Source organism: Henckelia pumila, chromosome 3 (genome assembly GCF_033568475.1).
Source record: "Henckelia pumila isolate YLH828 chromosome 3, ASM3356847v2, whole genome shotgun sequence".
Classification (NCBI taxonomy): Eukaryota; Viridiplantae; Streptophyta; class Magnoliopsida; order Lamiales; family Gesneriaceae; genus Henckelia; species Henckelia pumila.
Genome location: NC_133122.1, coordinates 47,301,436 through 47,324,863, shown reverse-complemented (window position 1 = coordinate 47,324,863; position 23,428 = coordinate 47,301,436). Strand labels below are relative to the sequence as shown.

The 23,428-nt window shown below is 36.8% G+C and overlaps 2 protein-coding genes across 3 annotated transcripts; one reads left to right on the top strand and one right to left on the bottom strand.

The window, feature by feature from the left end:
• Window positions 1-44: 44 nt before the first annotated feature.
• LOC140892786 (uncharacterized) lies at window positions 45-1,826 on the bottom strand. 2 transcript variants are annotated; one of them, XM_073301781.1, is made up of 5 exons: window positions 1,614-1,826; window positions 1,109-1,235; window positions 948-1,026; window positions 578-660; window positions 45-501 (listed from the first exon to the last, which is right to left on the bottom strand). In XM_073301781.1, exons 3-5 carry the CDS (start codon window positions 1,008-1,010, stop codon window positions 276-278), a joined length of 372 nt encoding a protein of 123 aa, XP_073157882.1. In that variant the 5' UTR covers window positions 1,011-1,026; window positions 1,109-1,235; window positions 1,614-1,826; the 3' UTR covers window positions 45-275. The 2 variants fall into 2 exon arrangements, with proteins under 2 accessions (XP_073157882.1, XP_073157881.1); XM_073301780.1 differs by lacking the exon at window positions 1,109-1,235 and having other exon boundaries at window positions 64-501; window positions 1,614-1,825.
• A 7,025-nt stretch (window positions 1,827-8,851) lies between these two features.
• LOC140893397 (mediator of RNA polymerase II transcription subunit 12) lies at window positions 8,852-22,768 on the top strand. The gene is made up of 13 exons (XM_073302460.1): window positions 8,852-9,253; window positions 10,350-10,543; window positions 12,172-12,231; window positions 12,481-12,586; window positions 12,687-12,755; window positions 12,892-12,945; window positions 13,055-13,162; window positions 14,234-14,383; window positions 14,492-14,827; window positions 14,940-17,224; window positions 18,216-20,819; window positions 21,029-21,356; window positions 21,857-22,768. The coding sequence occupies exons 2-13, from the start codon at window positions 10,416-10,418 to the stop codon at window positions 22,304-22,306; spliced, it is 6,678 nt and encodes a 2,225-aa protein (XP_073158561.1). The 5' UTR covers window positions 8,852-9,253; window positions 10,350-10,415; the 3' UTR covers window positions 22,307-22,768.
• Window positions 22,769-23,428: the final 660 nt, after the last annotated feature.

The following is a 23,428-nucleotide window of genomic DNA, read 5'->3' as shown; positions in this document are numbered from 1 at the left end:
CTCCACTCCTCAATTTGAGGAGCATTCACTGAACCAAATACATTCAAGAACTTAGTTTTGGATTACTCTTAAAAAAACAAAAACAAAGAAGTTAGTTTTAGCCTTTTTGGGAGAAAAAAGTGTATACGAGGCATAATTCTATTTTATTATTATCTTGGTAAAAGTGAAATCTCGGTTCACATGAATCGCATCTGTCTATTTGGGCATTTGCCCGTGCTACCTAGAGCAGTATGCAAGCCATACATGCTTCCTTTTTGCCATAAAAGGTGATGAAGTTAACCTCGGGGTATTCTCTTGGCAAACGCTTTGGTTTTACTTTCCGACTCATCTTCAGCACATTCTTCATCCAAATTTCTAGTTTTTGCAGATGGCCCCGATTCCTCGGCTCTGTCGATGACTTTTCTTTTGTTGCCGTTTAACTTGGAGAGCAATTTTCTTTCAACGGGATCATTTTGTATCGCCACTTTGGACTCTCTTGGTACTGTTGCGCCAATACCGAGCCTACAAAATTTCAAAGACTCTGATCCTACACGAATTATGACTCCGCTACAAGTTTAAACCAGGGAGATTAACTTACCTAGCAGGGCGCCCTTCCAACTCCACCACAGCTAATTTCTCATTCACTGAGGATCCACTCATGTTATTGACCCACTGCTCAGCCTGTATGTAAAGCACATAAGACGGCTTGTCATTAATAGCTTTCGTAACGTGACACAATTTTCGTAGCGTGGAGAAAACATTAACCAAGCCATACTTCCGGATTATGGCCAGAATTGCATATGCAGGAAAAAAAATGAAGACAAACAGCAGGTTAACAAGTTCAATAGAGAACAAAAATCCTCAAGCTCTGCGAATTCAGAATTTCCAGAATGGATTTTCCTTGACAGCTGATTTCTTGTTCCTACCATGTAAAATACCCGCAGTAGTTAAACAGCAAGACACCGTACCAATTTGAATGGTCTGTTCAACTTCACCAGTTGAGGTTGATATTTTTTCTCTACTCCATTCATAGTCGTCTCCTCACACCTGATCACCAATGATAACCATCACTAGAATCAAGCAAGAGAAGATAAACTACAACATAAAAAAGTAAGGAGATCGACCAGACCAAATTACACGAGCGCTTTAGTGGGTAAGAACGTTTAACCAATACATGGCTAACTCAATTCGCAATCCGAAAAAAAGGGCATGCCTTCACATTCAATCTTTTCCCACAAAGATTAGCACACAGGTTCCTGTATTTACAGTCACTTTTTACAATCACCCAAAAAATTTACAAGCAAATAAGCTGTTGGATGATGACATGTTGATTGAAATCCACAGAAAGGGCAGAGCCGGTGGAACCAGCTCCATACACAAAAGTTTACTTTTTTTTCCCCCCCAAATCTCATGCACTAGGAAATTCTTCGTCACTTCCCACAAAGCAGCAGATTTATTTTCCATGACAATACAACCAAAAGCAAACAAATCAGCTCCGTGGCATGAATACACCAAAGATAAGACAACAAAAATCCCATGAACAAGCCAATTCTAATTCAATCACACTCGTGCAACCCGACCACTTGTTGAAAATGGTTAATCAAACAAAATTGAGCTAAATAGTCATTTGATACCTGCAAAAACCTTAATACCAATCGGTGAGTAATCGCTTCACGACCAACCAACTTAGGGTTCTTCGTGGGATCACTGGATGGATTCAACTACCACAGCCCCTCGTAGTAGAAGATATGATCATCAACCCCCAATCATTCGATTTTTGGATAAAAAATCGAACCAAATCAATTCTAACCTAGGTTATTCAATCCAGAGTTAGGTCTGTAACTTTTATATAATCTCACATATTTAACAACATAATTTCATCGAGTTTTTTAGACTTTTTTTTTTTTTTTTTTGAATTAGGTTTTTAGACTTTTTGAAATACTTTTATGGAGACTAGTATATATCTTATTATTTTTAATTGATTTTCTTGAACTAATAATTATTCGACATACACGATAATTTTAATTTGAATTTATTAATGAAAATAAATTTTATTTGTTTAAAAGTTAAATCAATTTAATCCTTTTATACATATATATATATATAACATTTTGTCACGGTATAACTATACTTTTTAATAAAAAAAAATAAAAGAAAAAATATGATACCTTATAGACTAATTGAAAATACTAAAAAAGAAATAAAAATCAATTTTTACTCGAATATTTGATATAGGATTTAAATTTTATTTATTACAAAATTGTTGTTTTCATGGGACAACCAAATTTTTATGATTTTTTTTTTTATATCTAGTGTAATAATGTTATTAGAAAATCATAATTATGATTTTAAACTTGCAACAACTGTATGTTTAAAAGTCATAAATAAATATAATAGAATTTAATTTTTTAAACAACAAATTAAATAAATTATTTTACTATTTATTTTTTTATCATGTTGTGCGACTATTAAAAATAATATTTAAGAATTAAATCGTGTTATAAATTTTTTAATCATATTTCATTATTATTAAATATTGCAAGCATTGATATAAATCATATATTAAAATTATAAAATCAATTTCAAAGATTGTGAATTTTCAAACGAAATATTTTTTATTTTGATTGTAAACAATTATAAAATAAGTGAACTATAATTTTTAGGAAAATAAAATATTTGAAGATGAGAAGTTATAATTAATTATATTATATATAGAGAGATACATTTTGAATGTGAGAGAGGAGGAGAGATGGGAGAGAAATCTATTTTTCAAAACTAACCAAAAACCAACACAAAACTCATTTGACGTACTATTGCAATATATATTTAGTGAGATTGATACTTAACTCAACTCATAAATGTTATTTTTTACTATATATATAGACTGTGTCGACTCATTTCACATGTTAAAAATTGTAAGACCATCACACGCAAGGGCGAAGGCACCTTAAAAAGCTCGGGTGGCCCAATTTTAATTTTTTTGTGCATGTTATATATTTCTTAAAAATATTTTTTTTGTTATTTTTTTATCAATGTTATATTAGCATGGGTAGTCCAATTAAAAAAATTAAATAGTCAATATGTAACCTAATTAAAAAAATTAACTAGCCCACGTGTCTCAAAACTGGGTCTTTTCATCATTGTCTTCCTACTAAAATTTGACTCAATTGAATATTCATATCCATAAATCTCTGTATTTTAAATAATATTTCTACTTCTATGAAGAAGATTTCTTCTTTCGTTTTTTAATTTTTTCTGCTTTTAATATTACTTATTTTAAAAGTGATTGCATTGTAATGAGAAGATTTTTTTTGCATTGCAATTTTCAATTTCATACAAAAGTTTAATTTTTTGTTTCATTCAAGTTTTTATTTATATTAGATTATGTATTGCGCTAATCGTATTTTGTTGATATGATGTCATATTGAAATTAATTTTGGATTGTGATATTAGTTAAATGTTTTTAAATCTTATGAGTTCCATAAAAAAATATTGAATATCTTATTAATGAAAAGCTTTGTAATACTACAATGAACAAATATATTATTAATCATTTTAATTCTTACGCATTATTTTTTGTTTCTCGTTAAAAATTCTAGTTTGGGTAGATTTCGGATTCCTGGCTCTGCCATTGGTCGCATGAAGAAACCAACTCAAAAAACAATATATCATTAAGGTGCAATATTATGTAAATTCCATAAAATTCATTCACTTACATGCATTTACTTTTTATAGAAAAAATAAAACATCACATTCATACTAATTAAAGACCAAAAACGTTACATTCGAAATAAATGAAGGCGAAAGTATAACTTGACCTTTACGATCAGTCATAAAACTCACTACTTTTGCTTAGATCATGTGACGCTTGATTCATGAATCATGAGCTACAAACAAAAACAAACAAGAGAATAATTCAGCAGCTAGAAAAAGGAATCTATAACAATCTACTATTAATCACGTACTCTAAACAATCATAGGTTATTATTACAAATAAAATGTTTAATATTCATGATGTGGGTCGATTTTCCTTTGATATACACACTTTTTGTATATTGGGTATGAGATATGACAAATGACTTGTCTTTTGGAGGAGAAAAATTATACCCACAAGAAGTGTCTTTAAAACACGACTTTTAGGTTTTTGATTAATTCATTTTGTTTTCATCAACACGTTGTTTTTCTAAAGACTACAATAATCATTGCCGAACTGTGAACCCTATCTGTGCTCCATCTCGTGGGACCATTTCTCCAACTTGGCGGCGATTGCTCAAGATTAAGCCTCGTGCGAAGACTGGTATTCGTTGGAGGATTGGTCACGGTGATGTTTCTTTTTGGGATGATACCTGGTTGGGTGATGCACCTCTGTCGAGCGGGTGTGATGTCAGAGGGGACCGGAGAGTGAGTGTTTCTAGCTTCTTGTTGGAGGGAGCCTGGGATTTTGATCTCCTATGTGTTGTCATCGCTCCCTCGGTGGCGGATGAGATTGTGCAGATACCTGTTTTGGTGGACGAGCCGGATGCGGCATTTTGGATCCACCGATGGTGCTTTTTTCTGTGAGATCGGCGTGGGAGAAGTTCAGACCGAGAGGATCGATCTCGGATATCCTGACTCCTTGCTGGAGGCGCTGGATGAGGCCCACCATGTCCTTCTTTCTGTGGCGATTTTGGAATCGTTGGTTACCTGTGGATGAGGTGCTCCAGCAGCATGGTATTACACTTGTGTCCAAGTGTCAATGTTGTGAGATGTCGGAGACATTCACCCACATTTTCATCGACCGTTCCATTGCCCGTTCTGTGTGGCATTTTTTTGGGGCCATATTCCGTGTCCACATCCCCGTCACTGAGGACTTTCGTCTGTTTTTCAGTGCTTGGAAGCGGGGTCGCGAGTGGTCTCCTGGGGGTAATGTGAAGGAGTTCATTCCATTTTGTCGTGCTTTGGTTCCTTTAGACTGCACGCAATGATGCTAAGCACCGTCACTTACCCTCTTCTGCGGAGAAGGTCAAATTTCAAATTTTGTCTTATCTGAGACTTGCTCACTCGGCAGCCACTATCAAGCCCAGCCTTTGGATTGGGGCTTTGCAGGCTACCCGGACCATGGATATCCCAATTGGCCTTCAACGAATTCATAAGACTGCGATTGTCCGTTGGTTGAGGCCACCGCCTGGGTTCTTCAAGCTAAATGTTGATGGTAGCTCAAGAGGGAACCCATGTGAGTCTTCTGTGGGTGGGGTGTTAGAGATTCTTATGGGCGGGTCTTGGCTTATTTCAGTGAGTTCATCAATGTGGGGTCCAATGTCTGTGCAGAGCTTTGGGCGGTTTGGAGGGGTATCATTCTCTGTTTTGATCTTAGCCTTTTTCCTCTTTGGATTGAGACCGACTCCCATATAGCCATTCAGATTCTTCGATCTCGGAGGTGTCGTTGGGATTTGGACCATATTTTGTCGAGGACGCGTGTTTTGGTGCGGGATAGGCCGGTTCATTTCTCTCATATCTATAGGGAAGGGAATTCGGTAGCGGATGCGCTGGCGCAACTTGCTCATGACCATAGGCAGTGTTTGTTAGAGACTGGTGTTCCTCTAACCACTCACATCGCTGCCTTGACCCGTTCTGATTTATCCGGGATTCCTTACCTTAGATCTAGGTTTACCTAGAGTCATTTACTCGCTTTTGGCCGTTTCTTTTGGGCTTCCTTTCTTTTCTTCTTTTGCTCTAGCTCCGAGTAGACATTTATATATATATATATATATATATATACATATATATATACATATTTAATTTTCTTTGCAGGTTCAACTTTTCGGCTTCCTTCCGGAGTCTTTTGGAGTTACCTAGTCTCCCTGGCCCGATCGACTTGATTTTTCAAGGAGATATACTTGTCAGGCGCTCACTGTGGTTTCCCCTTGCCTGACTCTTTCTTTTGGATGGTGGTAGACGGTGGTGGATTCATATGCCTTCTTCTTTTTTGGTCTTCCTATCTACTCTGTTTTTAGGATATGGTTTGGGATCTTTACGCCATATCTCTGCTACCTTTTGTTCCGGGTGTGCTGGTTGGTGACCGCTCTTCATTTTCCAAGGCGACCTATTTTGTTCGTTGACTCTACAGCTGATCGTGACTTTTGGGATATATCCTAGCTTAACTTTCACATTCTAGTCCATCTCAGGATGTTGAAAGCGCTACATTCGCGCCTCAGTGTCTGTTTGGATTTTGCCTAGCTAGAGTCGTGGATTTTGCTGTCCTTTTGCTGCGCAGGATGACTTATGCTTATGATTTGTTAGTTGTCAATGATATTTTGTCTATATTCACTCTGTTTCTAGGGTTGTCTTGGTCTGATACCCTAGTTGTTTGAATGTGACTATTTTTAATGTGTAGCATTTTGAGGAGTTCTTGGTCTAGTCCCCCTCCTCCTTTAGGATTTTCTTGTATTGCTTATTTATGTTTATATACAGGTAGGGGTCTGCCTAACCCCTCGCTTCCAACGGTGTTTTCTTTTTTTTAAAAAAAAAAAACTATCGTTGATTGTTTTTTTAACTACGACAGTAATCATCGTCTAGGATAGTACAATCAATGAAATAAAATATATCATGGACAATAATTGAATAATATAAAAAAATCATATTACAAACAATTATGATCGGCTAATAATAACAAAAACATCAACTAAATAAAAGAATTATATTATTTTAGTAAAAACTAATATTTTGAATATAAAAATTTAAAACTACTATTTCTCATGAGTCGATTTGTTTTCACTCGGACGAGCATGTATTGCACAATATTTATTCATAACGTAACCAAACAAATATATTTTTGTAATGAAAATTAATACTTTAGACATGAAACTAATAATTTTCATAGTTCGGGTCGGAGATCCGTTTCATAATTTTGACCATGAACCGGTATCACATAATTTTTTTCATAAATTAAAATACTTGTGCATGTTACAAAATTTTATAACTTATTAAAAAAAATAATTTTCATATGTAGGGTCAGTCGAATATTTATCTCACAAAATTGATTCGAAATGATCTCATATGAAATTTTTTTCTAAAGTTATATATAGAAAATATGATTGTGATTTTAAATAAAGTTTCATTAGATCAATTACAAATTTGTTAGTATATAGGATCTCAAACGATGATGATGATGATCTTCTTATCGTACTGTATTATTACAGTAGAGATCATCCAATTAAATAAGTAACTTTCAATTAATTGGTGAAACTTTATTTGAATTATAATTATATCATAACATAATTTTTAATAAAACAAAAATTATGAGGCAAATTAGACATTTTACATGGATTATTCTTTTTAGTCATCATATATTGTTTTATTAATTACTAAAATAACAATCACTTTGCGCCATTTGATTTTTTCCCACGAAAATGCCACTCATTTCGTAAAATTGATATATTTATTGTGTTTTTGTGACTATTTATTTAGGAAAATGCTATATATATACATATCATTTTAAAAGTAATGTACAAATTTTTTTTAATTTTTTTCGTTTAAAAAAAACGAACGGTACAAGCGCGCAACGCGTATAACGAAATACTATTAATAATAATAAAACTAGCTCAAACTCTCATAAAAAAAAAGAACTCAAACTGCCCTCCCAAATTTGAGTAATATTCCGATGATATGTCTGATATCATTTAGAAACACGTTGTATGCAGACAATACTTTATTCCATGTCTGATTTGGAATAAACACAATAGATTTTTTGAACTTTTTGATAAGTTAGTTTAAGAATTTTGTCATATCAACTGCGATCATCTTTTTCTGAAACATTCGAAAGAGCAAAAATTGAAGTTAAGAAACCATCTTTTGGCATGGGAAAAGTCGTCAATTAATCGAATATTATACCATTGTTATTACGTTTGAAATTATACATTTTCTTCGTGTCACGTCAATGATTTTATGTTTATAATTTGAATAATAAATGGAATACATATATGTATTTCCACCCATCTAAAATTTCTACAAGGATAGTACTCAATACGTAACTTTCTTTCTAAAAAAAAAGTTAAATTGTTATCTTTCTATCTTTTATGAGACGGTCTCACATATCTATATGCATGAGACAAATCGATTTAATATATATTATAATGAAAATTAATATGCTTGTTATAAAAAAATAATATTTTTCACGGGTCGGGTCGGGTCTGTTCGAATATCTATTTCACAAAAATTGAGTCGCGATATAATCTAATAGACATTTATATTTAAAGTGATATAATGAAAGTATGATTGTAATTCTAAATAAGATATCGGGAAATCAAATATAAGTTAGTATATGATCTCAATTTTAATTAAATAATAACAGTAGCAATAAGATATAGAACCCCAAACAAGTCTCTCAAATTTGAATAATATTCCGATATTGTATCTGATATCACTTAGAAAGCGCATTGAATGTAGATCGTACTCTGCTCCATATCTGATTTGAAGTCAAACGATACATTTTTAGAACTTTTCGATAAATGAATTTTGTCATATCAATCCACGATCGTTTTTTCCTAAACCGTTAGAATTAACGAACAACAATTCAAGTCATCTTTTGCATGCAAAAAAGGTTTGCTGGTCAAATCTTATATCACGGTTATCACTTCAAATCATGCATTTGCTTGTCTCATCGAATAAATTTTTTTTTTTTTTATAATCATAATAATAAATGGGATAATATATGTATCTATATCCATCCCAAATGAATTTCAATATTGACAATATATATACATAGTCATACATATGTATAATAAAATTGCAATAAAAAAGATTTCATGATTTTTATTAGAATTCCCCAAAAAAGACAACGAGGTTAAAATCAGCTACGTAGTCAAACACCCCCCAACGCCCACCTCTTGCACCAACAAAGACTCTTCGTTCTCTATACATTTCTCTCTCTAAACACACACATAATCACATATATAAAATATAAAATAAACTATTATGTTGCGCATATACATACATCGATACATACATGAAAAGCACTTGCACTAGCAATTACACAATTGGATTATTCCTACTCGATTTCAATCCCTAATCTTGCATAAACTTTTGTTTTTTCACGCTCACATCTCAATCTTTATTTTTCGGCTCCGAATTTCCTCTACCGAATCCTCAATTCAAGTTATATTGTGAAAAACCCTAGCTTTTGGGTTTTGTTGATTTGTTCTTTAGCCCAAATCTTGAACTCCTGAAGTTCGAATTCTGGGCTCATTGTCTGAACAGATTGGGAAATTTCTGGAGTTACGGTGTTTTACTTAAAGAGGTATTGTTTCGATTGATTTCTTCCACTTTCTGAAAAGTGAAAGTGTAATCTTTTGTCAGTAATAGTTTACGTGATCCTTTTTTGACTGGCTCCGTTTAATTTACGTGATTGTTGGAATGAATGTAGATCCTCTAAGAAGTAGAGGTGGTGCAGTTTACTTGTTTAAGTTACGGATTCAAGGTTCTTGAACTTGTTCTTCGTGGGCGGTGGAGGGAGGGAGGGAGGGGGAGAGAGATATATATATATATAGAGAGAGAATCAGCGGCTTTCCTTTTCGGTATTCATGTTTGAAGTGCTCCATGTTTCTGGGGCAATTCGGAGTCGGCACGGAGAAGTAGCGCGAATTTACTTGATTTTCAGATGGTTGATCTCTTTGCATTAATGCATGTGTTTCGGTTAGAGGAAAATATAGTATTCTTTGTCGCCCTAATAAATTCGGAGCTTAACTTGAGCGGTTTTGCACTTATCAAAACTGAAAAAAAGAAGCCTTGGTTTTTTGTCTTCTCATATGCACATTTGATGCATATTCTGCAATTTGTTCCATAATATAGTAATTAGTTGTGAATTATGAAAGTATATAAATTTATTTTTTCATGAAGGATTTTCCTTCGGACTTGGTGTGGCAAGCAGCTAGATTTACAAATAAGAATTTAGAAAGCATTTTGATGACGTCGGTTTGTTTATGGTATCCCCATTTAGTTGGCCGATTTTTGTTTTTTACTCTTTTTTGCGTTAATAAGACAACTTTCACGTGCTTAATGGAACCTCTTTTTATAATTTTATATTTTCGCATTCTCAACAATTCAATGTTTCTCCAACACATTAGCTTCATGTTAGAAATACTCATCATGATAGGAGACTCTTTAGCGTCTATGCTATGAATTTTATGCCCATGCATCAGTCAAATACATAGAAGAAACTTTCGTACTTTATATTTTATATTAATATAAAACTACTATTTTCCTCGACATTTATTATTTATGTTTCGACACCCATGTTTTGTCCACGCGATCCATCAGCATTTCCGTCGTTAGTTTCATATAAGTTATGTCGTGACTTTCTCTCAAATCATGTTCTGAAGAAACTACTATCACAGATTCTGCAGCATATATTTTGTTGCAGCTCGATGCTGGTGGCAGCATGCAGATAATTGTTGCAAGAGATGCAAAGGTATCATTCCGGTAGCTGCACCAGTGCAGTCAATAGCAGTGCAATCAGTGGGATACAAGCAAGGGAAACGTCCCGTGCTGATTCGTCTGCAGTTCCTCCCAACTTTCCTGTGAATTCAAGGTAAATAATTCTATAATCGGCCATACATAATGAATCTTCACGTATGAACATGGATTTACATATTGTGTAGTGGAGTCTCAGTTGACACTTGTTGAAAGTTGGATAAACAACTGCATCATTGTTATTAGCTGTCTTGTTGAACATCTGGAATAATTGTTTTCTCACGACGATGACATGTTTCTATTTGATTCAACTAAAATTTATGGCATATGAGTAACGAGTTTGAGGTTATTTAAATGTTTTCCCCTCCAAGCAAGTGGCATTTCATTACCTTTTTGGCCCCTGAGCTTCTAACACGTGGCTGGCAAGGCCTTGTGATGCCGTAAGATTATTGTTAGTTATCCGGTATTGGGATATTATGAAACTTGATGGAACACTTAAAAAGTACATCCCATAATTTAAATACACAGCAGGACCATGCTACCTAAACACACAGACATTTGGCATGTTTCTTATGCAACGAACAAAGGCATCACACAGCTCTTGTTTGCTACTTGTCCTTTTCAATACTTTGGCGCATCATGTGTTACCTGGTACCTCATGCTGAATGGTACTCAATTGTGTGAAGCAGATATTAGAGAATGCTAAATATTTAAGTATCAATGATCCAATTATAGGACATGGTTTTTTTAACTATTAAGAATTTTTTTTTGGTCGTCTCCAGATTTGGAATATTTAAGCTGCTGCATCCTCAGATCATGACTTGTGTTTATACCCTTCTTAATTCTTATATTCCTGAAACATAGGTTTTTTTGTGCAACTACACTCAAGTTGATCATCAGTTTCCTATTTGTGTATGCTATTAAATGTTTGAAGGGCGTACTGTAGAATTGTTAGAATCCATGCACATGTTAGGTTTGCGCACTTCTTGAGTTGGTAAGCAGTGGCCAGTGGGTATTAGATTAATTGACTTTGTTACTTTATTTGAGAAATTGGAATGAAATTTTATTGTCCTTTATACTATTTCTACTTTGGATGGTTTGACTTGAATCAGAGGCATGCTTTAAATTTTTGTATTTACCGTTAAGAGCAATTACTTTGCATTTTAAATATTTTTCCATGCGTGCACAGATTCCCATCGAATCCTTATATCTGTCTTAATAGCTATTTTAGTTTGGAAATGTTTCACCCTTAATATTGATACTGAAATCTTTGGTATCGCCCTGTCTATAATTGCGAAATCTATCATTTGTACGTGGTAACTATTGTGGTAGTTGTGGTGACTTGAGAAGGGTTGCATAAAAGAGACGAGTTTCACATGTTGTTGGGAGTTTTTTCTTGTTGATTAATTGGCCTCACCTTTACTTAAAAAGTAGACGCTGCTATGGTTTAGCCTTTTCTTGATGGTGCGCGGTCCTCTTGCATTTAGATGCATGCCAACAGACACTGACATGTTTGCTATCGAGACAATTACCTGGTTAACTCACGCTTTCAACTCTAGGTATCGAAAATTTATGTTCAAACAAATGTAACGGAGTTGATATGGTGGTTTACCTGGTAGAGGTGGCATGTCAAAAGTCACATCTTATGTTTGATAATTCTCTTTTTGTGAGTATTAGCTGGTGAAGTTACGGTGTTTATTAAATAGTTTATTTCTCCCGTGAATAAAATGTTTATGTTTTTTACAGGCGCTCATCACAGCTCGCACCGTATAGATTGAGGTGTGATAAAGAACCACTGAATTCACGGTATGTTCCAAGTAACATGGCTTATTTTCATTGACTCCTCCCATCTTCCCTTTTGCATGGGCAAATAATTTTTTTGCTTTTCTTTTCCTGTTCTCTACATGTAACTGTTGAGTTAGAACATTAGAAAGACCATTATGCTTTGTGTTTATGATCCTCATCCTGTTTTGTATTCCGAAGATTGTTTCCAAGTTTGTGCACAATGTTTTGATATCGTTGTTATCCTACTTAGTCTTTATTTGATGTTTATAGGCTTGGGCCACCCGACTTCCATCCGCAATCTCCAAATTGTCCTGAGGAGGCACTTACCAGGGAGTATGTGCAATCTGGTTACAGAGAGACGGTTGAAGGACTTGATGTAATTTTTGCAACTCCTTTGTTCACATTAAGCCTCTCGCTACTTTTTTATTCATTCATACAGTTATACTCATATCTAGTTTCTGTGGTTGAACTATCAGGAAGCCAGAGAAATTTCGCTATCACAGGTTACTGCTTTTACAAAGCCTATCATTATCAAAAGCAAAGAGGTATGACATGCAAATATTAGCAAGAAGGAATCCCTTGTTGTTTGGTATATGCAATGACTTTACAAGAACGCTTGTTATTTGCTTTCAATTTGTAATTGTGGTTGCATTGAATTGGGAAATCTAAATTTATATGCAGACCATTAGAAAATGTCACAGAGCCATCAACGAGTCTCGTGCTCAAAAGCGCAAGGTATTTCACTTCTTCCCCACTCATCCTCAAAGTGGACAGACAAATCCTTTTTCATTTCATGTCACACAATAATCTTACACGTTGTATGTGCTGCTTGTGCTCTGTGCAGGCTGGCCAAGTTTATGGTGTTCCACTTTTTGGTGCACTATTAACCAAGTCTGGCATCTTCCCTGACCAAAGATCATATGGGGAGGACTTCCGGAAGAAATGGATTGAGGTTTGTGTGCACTATTTAATGTGTGAACTCGCTACATGAATTGATTTATTCATTCTATTTGTATTCTGTCAAATGTTCTCTAATTTTGGATGGCACTGTTGACTGTTGTGGTACATGGATAGTATTTTACTTGAAAAGTATGGAATCAAGAATTTGATTAACAAACTTTTGCTAACAAGTACTTGACAACACTTGTGCAAATTGAGTATCTGTATGATTTGCGATTTACTTATATGACTGCTTTTTATTCTATTCTGGTTAGAGAACAAAATTGGATTTGCTTGAATATTCGGTGCATCATGCCTTGCTCTTGAATGGAAAGGGCCTATTGATTATTGAACTCTGTCATGACTTCAAAATATGCTTTATAGCATGGCACTCAAGGCACCTAAGGCAAAATGATGTCCTTGTGCTTAGTGCAAGATGCTTCAATATGCTTTATTGCTTTGCCCCCTTGGCACATATGATATGGAGATGTGATATACATTCCTAAAATTAGATTATGCTTGTGATGTTGATATCTAGTTTTATGGGTGGTAAATTTTCTTTTCTAGCTGTCATCATTATAAAATTGCTCGTATATTGGGGTTCAAATAATGATCCTTTGTGGTGATCCATGGTAGATATTAAATTTAAATCCGAGACACTTCAAGCCCCCATTTGTTTTATTCTCTACTTGTCTAGATTAGTACCACAGCGTTATATCTTAGTATGTTGGTTAGTTAGCTATGTACTCATTGTAGTTTTTTGTCTGGCGCATGATGTTAGACTTAGGAATGATCGAGATTGAAGTTGGACTTTCTGGCAGACTTGGCCTCTTTTTTCTATTAATAATGCTTATTGCCGATTCTATTTCACTATGTATCAAACTACCTGGGAACTTCTTAAATGCTGATTATTTTACTTACTGCTTTGTTTCTCCATGCATATGTTTTTAATTGTTAAACCGTGTTTGCAAGTTGAAATTATGGAATGATGTTGTCATGTGTTCCTTTTCCACTGCCTGGTTATGCTTCATGTGATTTTGATTTAACAAATCAGTTTTGATATAACATTTGAGCCCTTTGCCAGGGTTTATCTCAACCACATAAAAGATTGCGTGTGTTGGCTGATCATGTCCCTCATGGTTATAGAAAGAAATCACTTTTTGAAGTTCTTATTAGAAATAATGTTCCATTATTGAGAGCAACGTGGTTCATCAAAGTAACCTATCTCAATCAGGTATGGATTCTTTATTAAGGGAAAAAATAAAAGCAGGAATTTTCTTTTACTTAGTTGACTTTTATGACATTGAAAGATGGATTATGAATTTATGGTTTAATCGTGAAGGTTCGCCCGGCCTCTTCCAATAGCTCTTCAGGGTTGCATGACAAAATCCATTTGACACGTTCAGATCAATGGACAAAAGATGTTATTGAATATTTGCAGCTTCTCTTGGATGAATTTATTACAAGAAACAATTCTCATTCGTCTTTAAACTTTCGCGATCGGTCTTCACAAATGGTTTATGCTGGGTCGGCGCAGCAAATTTCGTCAGTCGTCGATGGCGAGGAACCTTCTCTCTACACAAAATGGTGGTATGTGGTTAGGATTATTCATTGGCATCACACTGAAGGACTGCTTGTTCCTTCTCTGATTATTGATTGGGTCCTCAATCAACTACAGGTATAGCTCCTTCCCTGTTAGTTTTCGATGTGTTGGAAATACTTACCAATATTTGGTTTGTGTTGAATTTGTTTTCTTCTGGGTTTTAATGTGTTAAATCATGTTACTGCAGGAAAAGGAATTGCTAGGTGTCCTGCAGTTGTTATTGCCCATAATATATGGTGTGATAGAAACAGTTGTTTTATCTCAGATTTATGTGCGCGCTTTGGTGGGGATAGCTGTTCGTTTCATCCGAGAGCCTTCTCCTGGGGGTTCTGATCTTGTTGAGAATTCTCGGCGTGCATATACTATTTCTGCTGTTGTTGAGATGCTTCGATACTTAATCTTAGCTGTACCCGATACTTTTGTTGCTTTGGATTGTTTTCCTTTGCCAACAAGTGTGATAAGTCATATGGTAAATGATGGAAGTTATTTATCAAGAATAACCAAAGATGCTGGAAAGTTGAGGGATGGGAAAAATGAAGTTGCTAGAGTTCATAGAGACAAAAATCCAGAAGTTAACGTGGAATCCTTTTCCTTTCATACTATCGTGTCATCTATTAAAAAACGTGCGGAGACACTATCTAGAACTGCCAGACCAAATCATCCTGGTCATAATGCGGCTAAAGCCTTGCAGCTATTGGACCAAGCTCTCATGCATGGAGATATTGGAGTTTCTTACAAGTTGCTGTTTGAAAATCTTTGGGATGGACCTGTTGCTGAACGATGGCTTGCAGAAGTGAGCCCCTGTTTGCATATGTCACTGAAATATATTGGTACAGTGAATTCATCATTACTCTGTTCTGTTTTCTTCATTTGTGAGTGGGCAACTTGTGAATTTAGGGATTTTCGTACTGCGCCTCCTCGTGGATTGAAATTCTCTGGTAGAAAAGACTTCTCTCAGATATTTTTGGCTATACGACTTCTAAAATTAAAGGCGAGTAATATGCAAAAATATCATTGCTGCGACCGAACAAGGAAAGATTTTTCCGGTAGTTTTGAGAGCCCTAGTCCTTTGCATGATGTTATTGTATGTTGGATTGATCAACATGAAGTACACAATGGAGAAGGTTTTAAGCGACTTCAACTTTTGATAAGAGAATGTATGGTGTCTGGTATTTTTAGCCCCCAGGTGTATGTCAGGCAGCTGATTGTAAGTGGAATAATGGATGGGAATGGTCCTGTGTCTGACCTGGAAAGGCGTAAGAGACACTACAAAATCTTAAAGCAGATGCCAGCTCCCTATGTACGGGAAGTTTTGAAAGAAGCTCATATTGTTGAATCACCTGAAATTTTGGAGGCAATGAATGTGTACTCAAATGAACGCCGACTGGTCCTTCATAGGCTATCAGGATACAATAAACCTACAGCTGATCTAAACATTTCTGGAAAAAAAAGAAAGGATTGTCGTGGTTCTCGAGTTGGAAATGCTTCTTTATCTTCTATTGATCTATGGTGTTTTCAGGGAACATCCTATCCATCAACCACAAAAGTTGACAATGATACTAAGCTAGAAGAATTAAAGGCTTCTATCTCTGCGCTATTACAATTTCCAACTACGTTCTTGACAGAAGCTGGAGTTGATGAATCTCAAGGTAGTCTGCAGAAGCCGGCCGGGGCAAATAGTAGAACAGATGTCGCTGAAGAAATAGCCGGATGTGAAGAATGCAGGAGAGTGAAGAGACAAAAATTGAGCGAGGAACAGAGCTGGTACACACAGTCAAATTTAGCGGATGAAGAAGAATTATGGTGGGTTAGAAAGGGTCTGAAATTTACAGATACATATAAAGCAGAACCACCACCCCCACCCAAGCCTGTCAAGTTGGCATCAAGGGGTAGGCAAAAAACTGCCCGTAAAACTCAAAGTCTTTCACAATTAGCTGCTGCCCGAATTGAAGGTAGCCAGGGAGCATCCACGAGCCATGTGAGTGAAAGTAGGATAGGGTGCCCACACCATAGAACTGGTTTTGATGATGGGGCAAAATCAGTTGCTGGGACCAGAAAACCACACTCTGTGGATGCTGTTTCGATAGGAAAACTGCTGAAGCAGATGCGGTTTCTAGAAAAGAGGACAATGGTGGTATGGTTGATATCTTCTGTAAAGCAGCTTATAGAAGAGGCTGAAAAGACTACAACCAAGATGGGTCAATATGGTAGGACTTTTCAGGCTGCTGAAGATCGATGCTCCACTCGATGGAGGCTTGGTGAAGACGAACTATCAGCAATTTTATACATCATGGATGTTTGTGATGAGTTAGTTTCAGCAACAAGATTTCTGTTGTGGTTGTTGCAAAAACTTCCTGGCAATAATAGTTCTACCACCCCAACTCACGGAAGAAATATTCTGATGCTTCCTAGAGTGGCGGAATACCATGCTTTTGAAATGGGGGAGGCATTTCTTTTATCATCCATACGCAGGTTTCCTTTGGATTTCCATGCTCTTTTTCTTCCTGTTTTTTAATTGCTCTGTAAACATATTATACTTTTTTAGAACTCTGTAGACCATGTATTAAGGTAGCCGGAAAAACCTTTGGTTAACATAAACGCAAGCATTCGAATGAATCAGAACATTGGGTATTTGGAAAATTTTATGGGTTGATTTTTTACTAGTTTTTCAAATGATTTATTAGCTTAAGGCGGTCGTCTCTGTGACTATATATTTTAAATCACCTATGGTTTTGTTTTGACGCCAGCCATTCAAAATTTCAAAGAATTATTAAAACTTGCTATCTTTCAAATACCTGAAGTACATGCTCTCTTGGCAGAGCTTATTTTTAGGAAATTAGTGAAGAATTTGCTCGGGGGTCATGGGTGTGTTGGAATTGGAGATGGAAGTTAAGAGAAAACAGCCTCTAAAATTGGGAGGAAATCTGTTTGAACTGCGAAATTGGAGGTATTGGTCGGTGTTTGCAATAATGCAACCCTACTTATACCTGAGCCTCAAATCCAGATTTTTTATCAAGTCCCAATGGAGGAAATTATGCTTTGTTTACTTTCTTTCCGTTTCTCAGAAACCAAATCTAGTGTTTAAGAAGATTACATAACTCCAATTTAAAATCTGAAGGATTGAGAATGAAGTTGTTCAGGAAGGGTGGCTAGCCATAGTAATTTTTCCGCTGGGAAAGCAGGGGTACATTTTTTTCGAGCAAGTTGTACAATGTTTGGAATATGGATTTTATCATTTTTTTAAAAAAATTATTTTTAAATGTCGTATAAGATGTATTATAAATAATGTGAAATGGTTTTTTTTAGTTCAATGTTATTTCTACTCCTTCAAACAAACGACTATGTTTTGTTTCTCATCCTTCGCGCTACTTCCTTTTGAAAATAATGTCTGTCTTAATTTTCTGTGTGGCTATTGTCCTTGATCTTTCTGCATCTCACTGAGTAATTTATTCCTCTGGTTCAGGTACGAGAATATAATAGTTGCGGCTGATTTTATAGCTGAAACCTTGTCTGTCACAATGGATCGTTGTGCTTCTGTCTTGGCATCTAATGGCCGGCTTTCTGGTTCACCAACTTTAGTTTATGCTCGGTATCTTTTGAGAAAGTATAGCAACGTAGGTAGTGTTATTGAATGGGAGAAGACCTTCAAATCTTCTTGTGATAAAAGACTTGGTGCTGAACTTGAATCTGGAAGATCTTTAGAAGGGGACTTTAGCTTCCCCCTCGGAGCCCCCAATGGCGTGGAAGATCTTGATGATTATTTCCGGCAAAAAATAACTAGTGTTCGACTATCTAGAGTTGGGTCGAGCATGAAAGATATGGCACAAAGAATTGTTGGTGAATCTTCTCACTACTTTTACAACAAAGATAGAAAGCCTTTTGGATCTGGGACAAACAAAAATCCTAGCGTGGAGAAGTGGGATGATGGCTATAAGGTAGCTCAACAGTTAGTGATGGGGTTGATGGACTGCATGAGACAAACTGGTGGAGCTGCACAGGAAGGCGACCCTTCACTGGTGTCATCTGCTATCGCTGCAATTGTTAATAGCGTTGGACAATCGATTGCTAGAATTCCTGATCTAATGGCTAGCAATAATCACTTAAATCCTCCTTCGCCTTCTAGCCCACTACATGTTGCTCGACGGTTTTTACGTGTACATTTAACATGTCTAAGCATATTGAAGGAAGCACTCGGGGACCGTCAAAGCCGGGTCTTTGAGGTTGCTCTTGCTACAGAAGCTTCCTCAGTTCTCATGCAAGCTTTTGCCCCTGGAAAAGCTCCTCGTAGCCATATTCAGCTGTCTCCTGAGGCCCATGACTTTGACGCAAATTTAACCAATGAAGGTGCAAACCATTTCAATAAAGGGATTCTTGGAAGAACTGCAAGAATTACGGCTGCTGTTTCTGCACTCATTATGGGGGCAATTCTTCAAGGAGTTGCTAGCCTGGAGAGAATGATTTCCCTCTTCAAATTGAAGGAAGGGTTGGATCTAATTCAGTTTGCAAGGAGTTTGAAATCCAATGCGAATGGAAATGGACGCTCGACAGGGGTTTTAAAGGTGGAAAATTTGATTGAAGTTTCTGTGAACTGGTTTAGGGTGCTTGTGGGGAATTGCAGAACTGTTTCAGATGGATTTGTTGTTGAGCTCTTGGGTGAAGCCTCAATTGTAGCTCTTTCCAGAATGCAACGGACGTTACCCGTGAATTTAGTTTTTCCTCCAGCCTTTTCCATATTTTCGTTTGTGATATGGAGGCCCATCCTGGATGTTAGCATTGGGGTACGTGAAGATCTTCATCAGCTTTATCAATCCATGTCTGTTACTATGAGTGATGCCATAAAGCACCTGCCTTTTCGTGAGATATGTCTTAGGGACACTTGTGGGTTATATAATCTCATATCAGCGGATACCCTTGTCTCTGAATTTGTGTCCGTGCTAGAATCTATTGGTTCAGACAACAGTTTGAAAATTGCTGCCTTGGTCCCTCTTCGATCTAGGCTTTTTCTAGATGCACTCATAGATTGTAAAATGCCGCAGCCTGTTATCAAATTGGATGATGGGAATTGGATCTCTGGTCAAGGTGAGTTGAAAAAATTTTGTGCAGACAATGTGAAAAAGCTTATGGGCAAACTTATACATGTTTTGGATACCCTTCAACCTGCTAGATTTCATTGGCAGTGGGTTGAGCTCAGGCTTCTGCTAAATGAACAGGCTATCAATGAAAAGATGGAAAATGACATCCCCTTGATGGAGGCTATAAGATCTTTCTCATCTGGTTCTGATAAACATGCTGCTTCTGAAAATGAGAGCAATTTTGTCCAAATCATCCTCACCAGGTTATTGGTCAGGCCTGATGCTGCACCCTTATTCTCCGAGGTTGTCCATCTGTTGGGGAAGTCACTTGAGGATTCAATGCTCTCACAGGCAAAATGGTTGTTGAGAGGCTGGGAAGTTCTGTACGGGAAAAAATCAATTCGACAGAAAGTAATAAATATTGCTGCTGAGCTGAAAGAACCATGTATGAAGCCCCAGTTCTGGAAGCCATGGGGATGGTGTCCTGATTCAAATCCAGTTATCAACAGAGCAGAAAAATGGAAATCTGAAGCTGGTGCCCTTGAAGAAGGAGAAGTGGTAGATGATGGATCTGACTTTAATCAGTTTGGAAAAGGACCTGGTATTTTGGATGTTGAAGGCTTTATTGTCAGTCAGCAGCACGTGACCGAGAGAGCTCTTATTGAACTAGTTCTCCCGTGTTTGGATCAAGGCTCTGATGACTTGCGTAGTAATTTTGCAAGTGAGATGATCAAGCAGATGAGTAATATTGAACAACAAATAAATGCAGTTACTCGTGGCATTGGAAAGCAAGCTGCAGCACCCATTCCTGCAATAGGAAGTCCTGCAAATAAAAGTAGCACCCGTAAGAGTGGGAAAAGTAGCAGTCCTGGAATATCCAGACAATCGACTGGGTCAGCTGATACTGTTCCACCTTCTCCCGCAGCATTGCGAGCCTCCTTGACGTTGCGATTGCAGTTCCTTCTTAGATTACTGCCTCTTATCTGCACTGACAGGTAATTGTAATTTTTATTTTTGTTGAAAATTGAATAGAATATAAAAATATAGTGATGAAAGGATACACTTGATTTTCCCATTTTCGTTCTGAAACAATTGTTCTGTGGGTAGACATTGTTGAATTTGCTTGTATTTTCGGCAAAACTATGCTTTCTTCCTTATTTGTGGCTAATTATCTAACCTGTTCTCCTACTTTTTTATTTTTCAGGGAGCCTTCAGGACGTAATATGAGATATACCCTTGCTCCAGTGATTTTACGTCTCCTTGGAAGCAGGGTTGTGCATGAAGATGCCGGTCATTTTGTTAATCCTGCTTTGGCTTCATCTAAAAGAGATGTGGATTCTTTTATGGAGATTTCATCAACCGCTGGTGTACTTCTATCTGGGGATAGTTTATTTGATTGTTTACTGTTAGTGCTACATGTTCTGCTGAGCAGCCACCAACCAAGCTGGTTGAGGTTGAAGCCTGAATCCAAGCCGGCCGAATGCAGTAAGGAATATGGCGTTTTTGATCGTGAAGTGGCTCAAAGCATGCAGGTACGCCATTATTAACCTACCAATTATTTAGTGTGCTTTCTGATTTCCCTCCAACGGTTGAAAAATTGTGTCAAGTGATGGGAAGAAAATGAAATGAGCGGAACTGATGCTACTGTTTTAAAAAAAAACATATTTGAGCTGGAATCTCTGCCCGAATAGAGTTATTTGGGCTCCAACTTGGTTTGGCTTAGATTTCGGATTCAAGCTTGATTTGTTATATCCATACTTGATTATTGCTCGTTCTATCTTAAATAGATAATCGAGCAAAAATTGCTCTCAAAATTTGGTAACAAATATTTCATGAATATCAGAGCTTGATTCACAAATTGAGTAAATTCGAGTCAGCTTGATTCATTGGCACCACTGTTGAGGCCTACGATTGTCTTGTATAGCAAGCTTATCTCAACAAGTCACTGGTTGATGGGTCGAATATTGATGTATTGAGAGTTAAAACTCATGTCATGAGATACTAACGCCTTCTTTGTCATGTATTGATGCAGAATGACTTGGATCGCATGGAATTACCGCAGACCATTCGGTGGCGCATTCAAACTGCCATGCCAATTATTTATCCCTCTGTTCAGTGTTCAATCTCTTGCCAACCCCCATCAGTTCCATCTGATACCATTGCTTTTCTACAGCCCAGCCATCCAGTAACCATGTTAAATCGTAGTAATCCAAGCCCGCCTCAGAGGAATACAGTCTTGCCAAGTCGTTCCGCCCCAAATGTGAAATCCCATCCGCAGTCATTGCAGCAAGACCTTGAAATGGAGATTGACAGATGGATCCTGTTAGAGGATGGAGCTGGGTCGAGCCAGTCTTCAGTCAGCTCTGCTGGAATCAGTGGCACTGATCATACTAACTTAAAGGCATCCAATTGGCTCAGAGGGGCAGTGCGACTGAGGAGGACAGATCTCACATATATTGGAACAATAGATGAAGACAGCTGATTCAACTAAAATTCATTTTTGAATTGTTTTTCGACGAAGTTTCCCCAGGTCGCCAACTGAGAACCCCCTCATCTTTAATGCACATCTTCTGCCGTGACACTCAGGGGTGTGAGGGGGTGTTGGGGCGTGGCATTGGTGGACCACCCGGGTGCTGCTGTAAGGCTCCTTGTTGATGGGGGCGGTGGCATCTGAGTTATTACATTTTCCTGGATTTCCAGGGTAAGGGATTTCAGGTACTGTTCATCACTAACCCTTTGTCTTTTACAGTTCTGAACTGTGCATTTCTTGCCACAATTCAGAGGTGGTTGTATATATATAGATAAGGGTTTTCCTTTTTTTGAGCTGAGTCTAATGTACCAATTATAATTTGTAGCTTCTTCCCTGCTCAGCTATATTTTGTTACAATTTAGTCTCTTAGTTATGAATTGTGGCTTCTTGATAATCGCAGTCTCTGTTTGGTTTGATGCTCGTGTTGGATATATTATATATCTGAAAAATCTCGCAATTAGGCAGGGAAACTAGAATTTGACTTTTACGCTGCACTTATTTCGGTTGCTTCCACGTTTAAAAATGCTAGCACCAAACTTTGCATCGTTTGCACAAATCTCCCTAGTGCAACGCGACGTCAATTATAGCACAACTATAGATGCAGGAAAAAGGACCAATCTCATATTATTAGACCAAACAATAGATATCTGCAATGTGGCTCGTGTATTCAACACTAGATCCATGCGACATCGACCCTCTCGAAATCAACTCAGTTCGGTTTCAAAAAAATTTTGAGCTCGTCTTTTGGACACAAACTTGTCTCACAGAAAGATCATTATAACGAGAGGAAGAGAGACGTGCAATCTTTTTTAAACATGAAGTACTTAATTTTTGAAAGGCGAGTGCTTCGGATGATTCGAACACCAACACACAACGTTTTCGTACCAGCACTTACATGTCATTATTTTATAACGCTTCACTTAAATTCTATGACTCTACCAAGGATTTTAGAGTGATAAAATCATTATGTTATCCATATATATAGATTTTCATCCACATATTATACATCGTTTATCATGTCATCTTCGAACCAAACAATGTCTTGATGTGAAATTATCAATATTATGATACCCA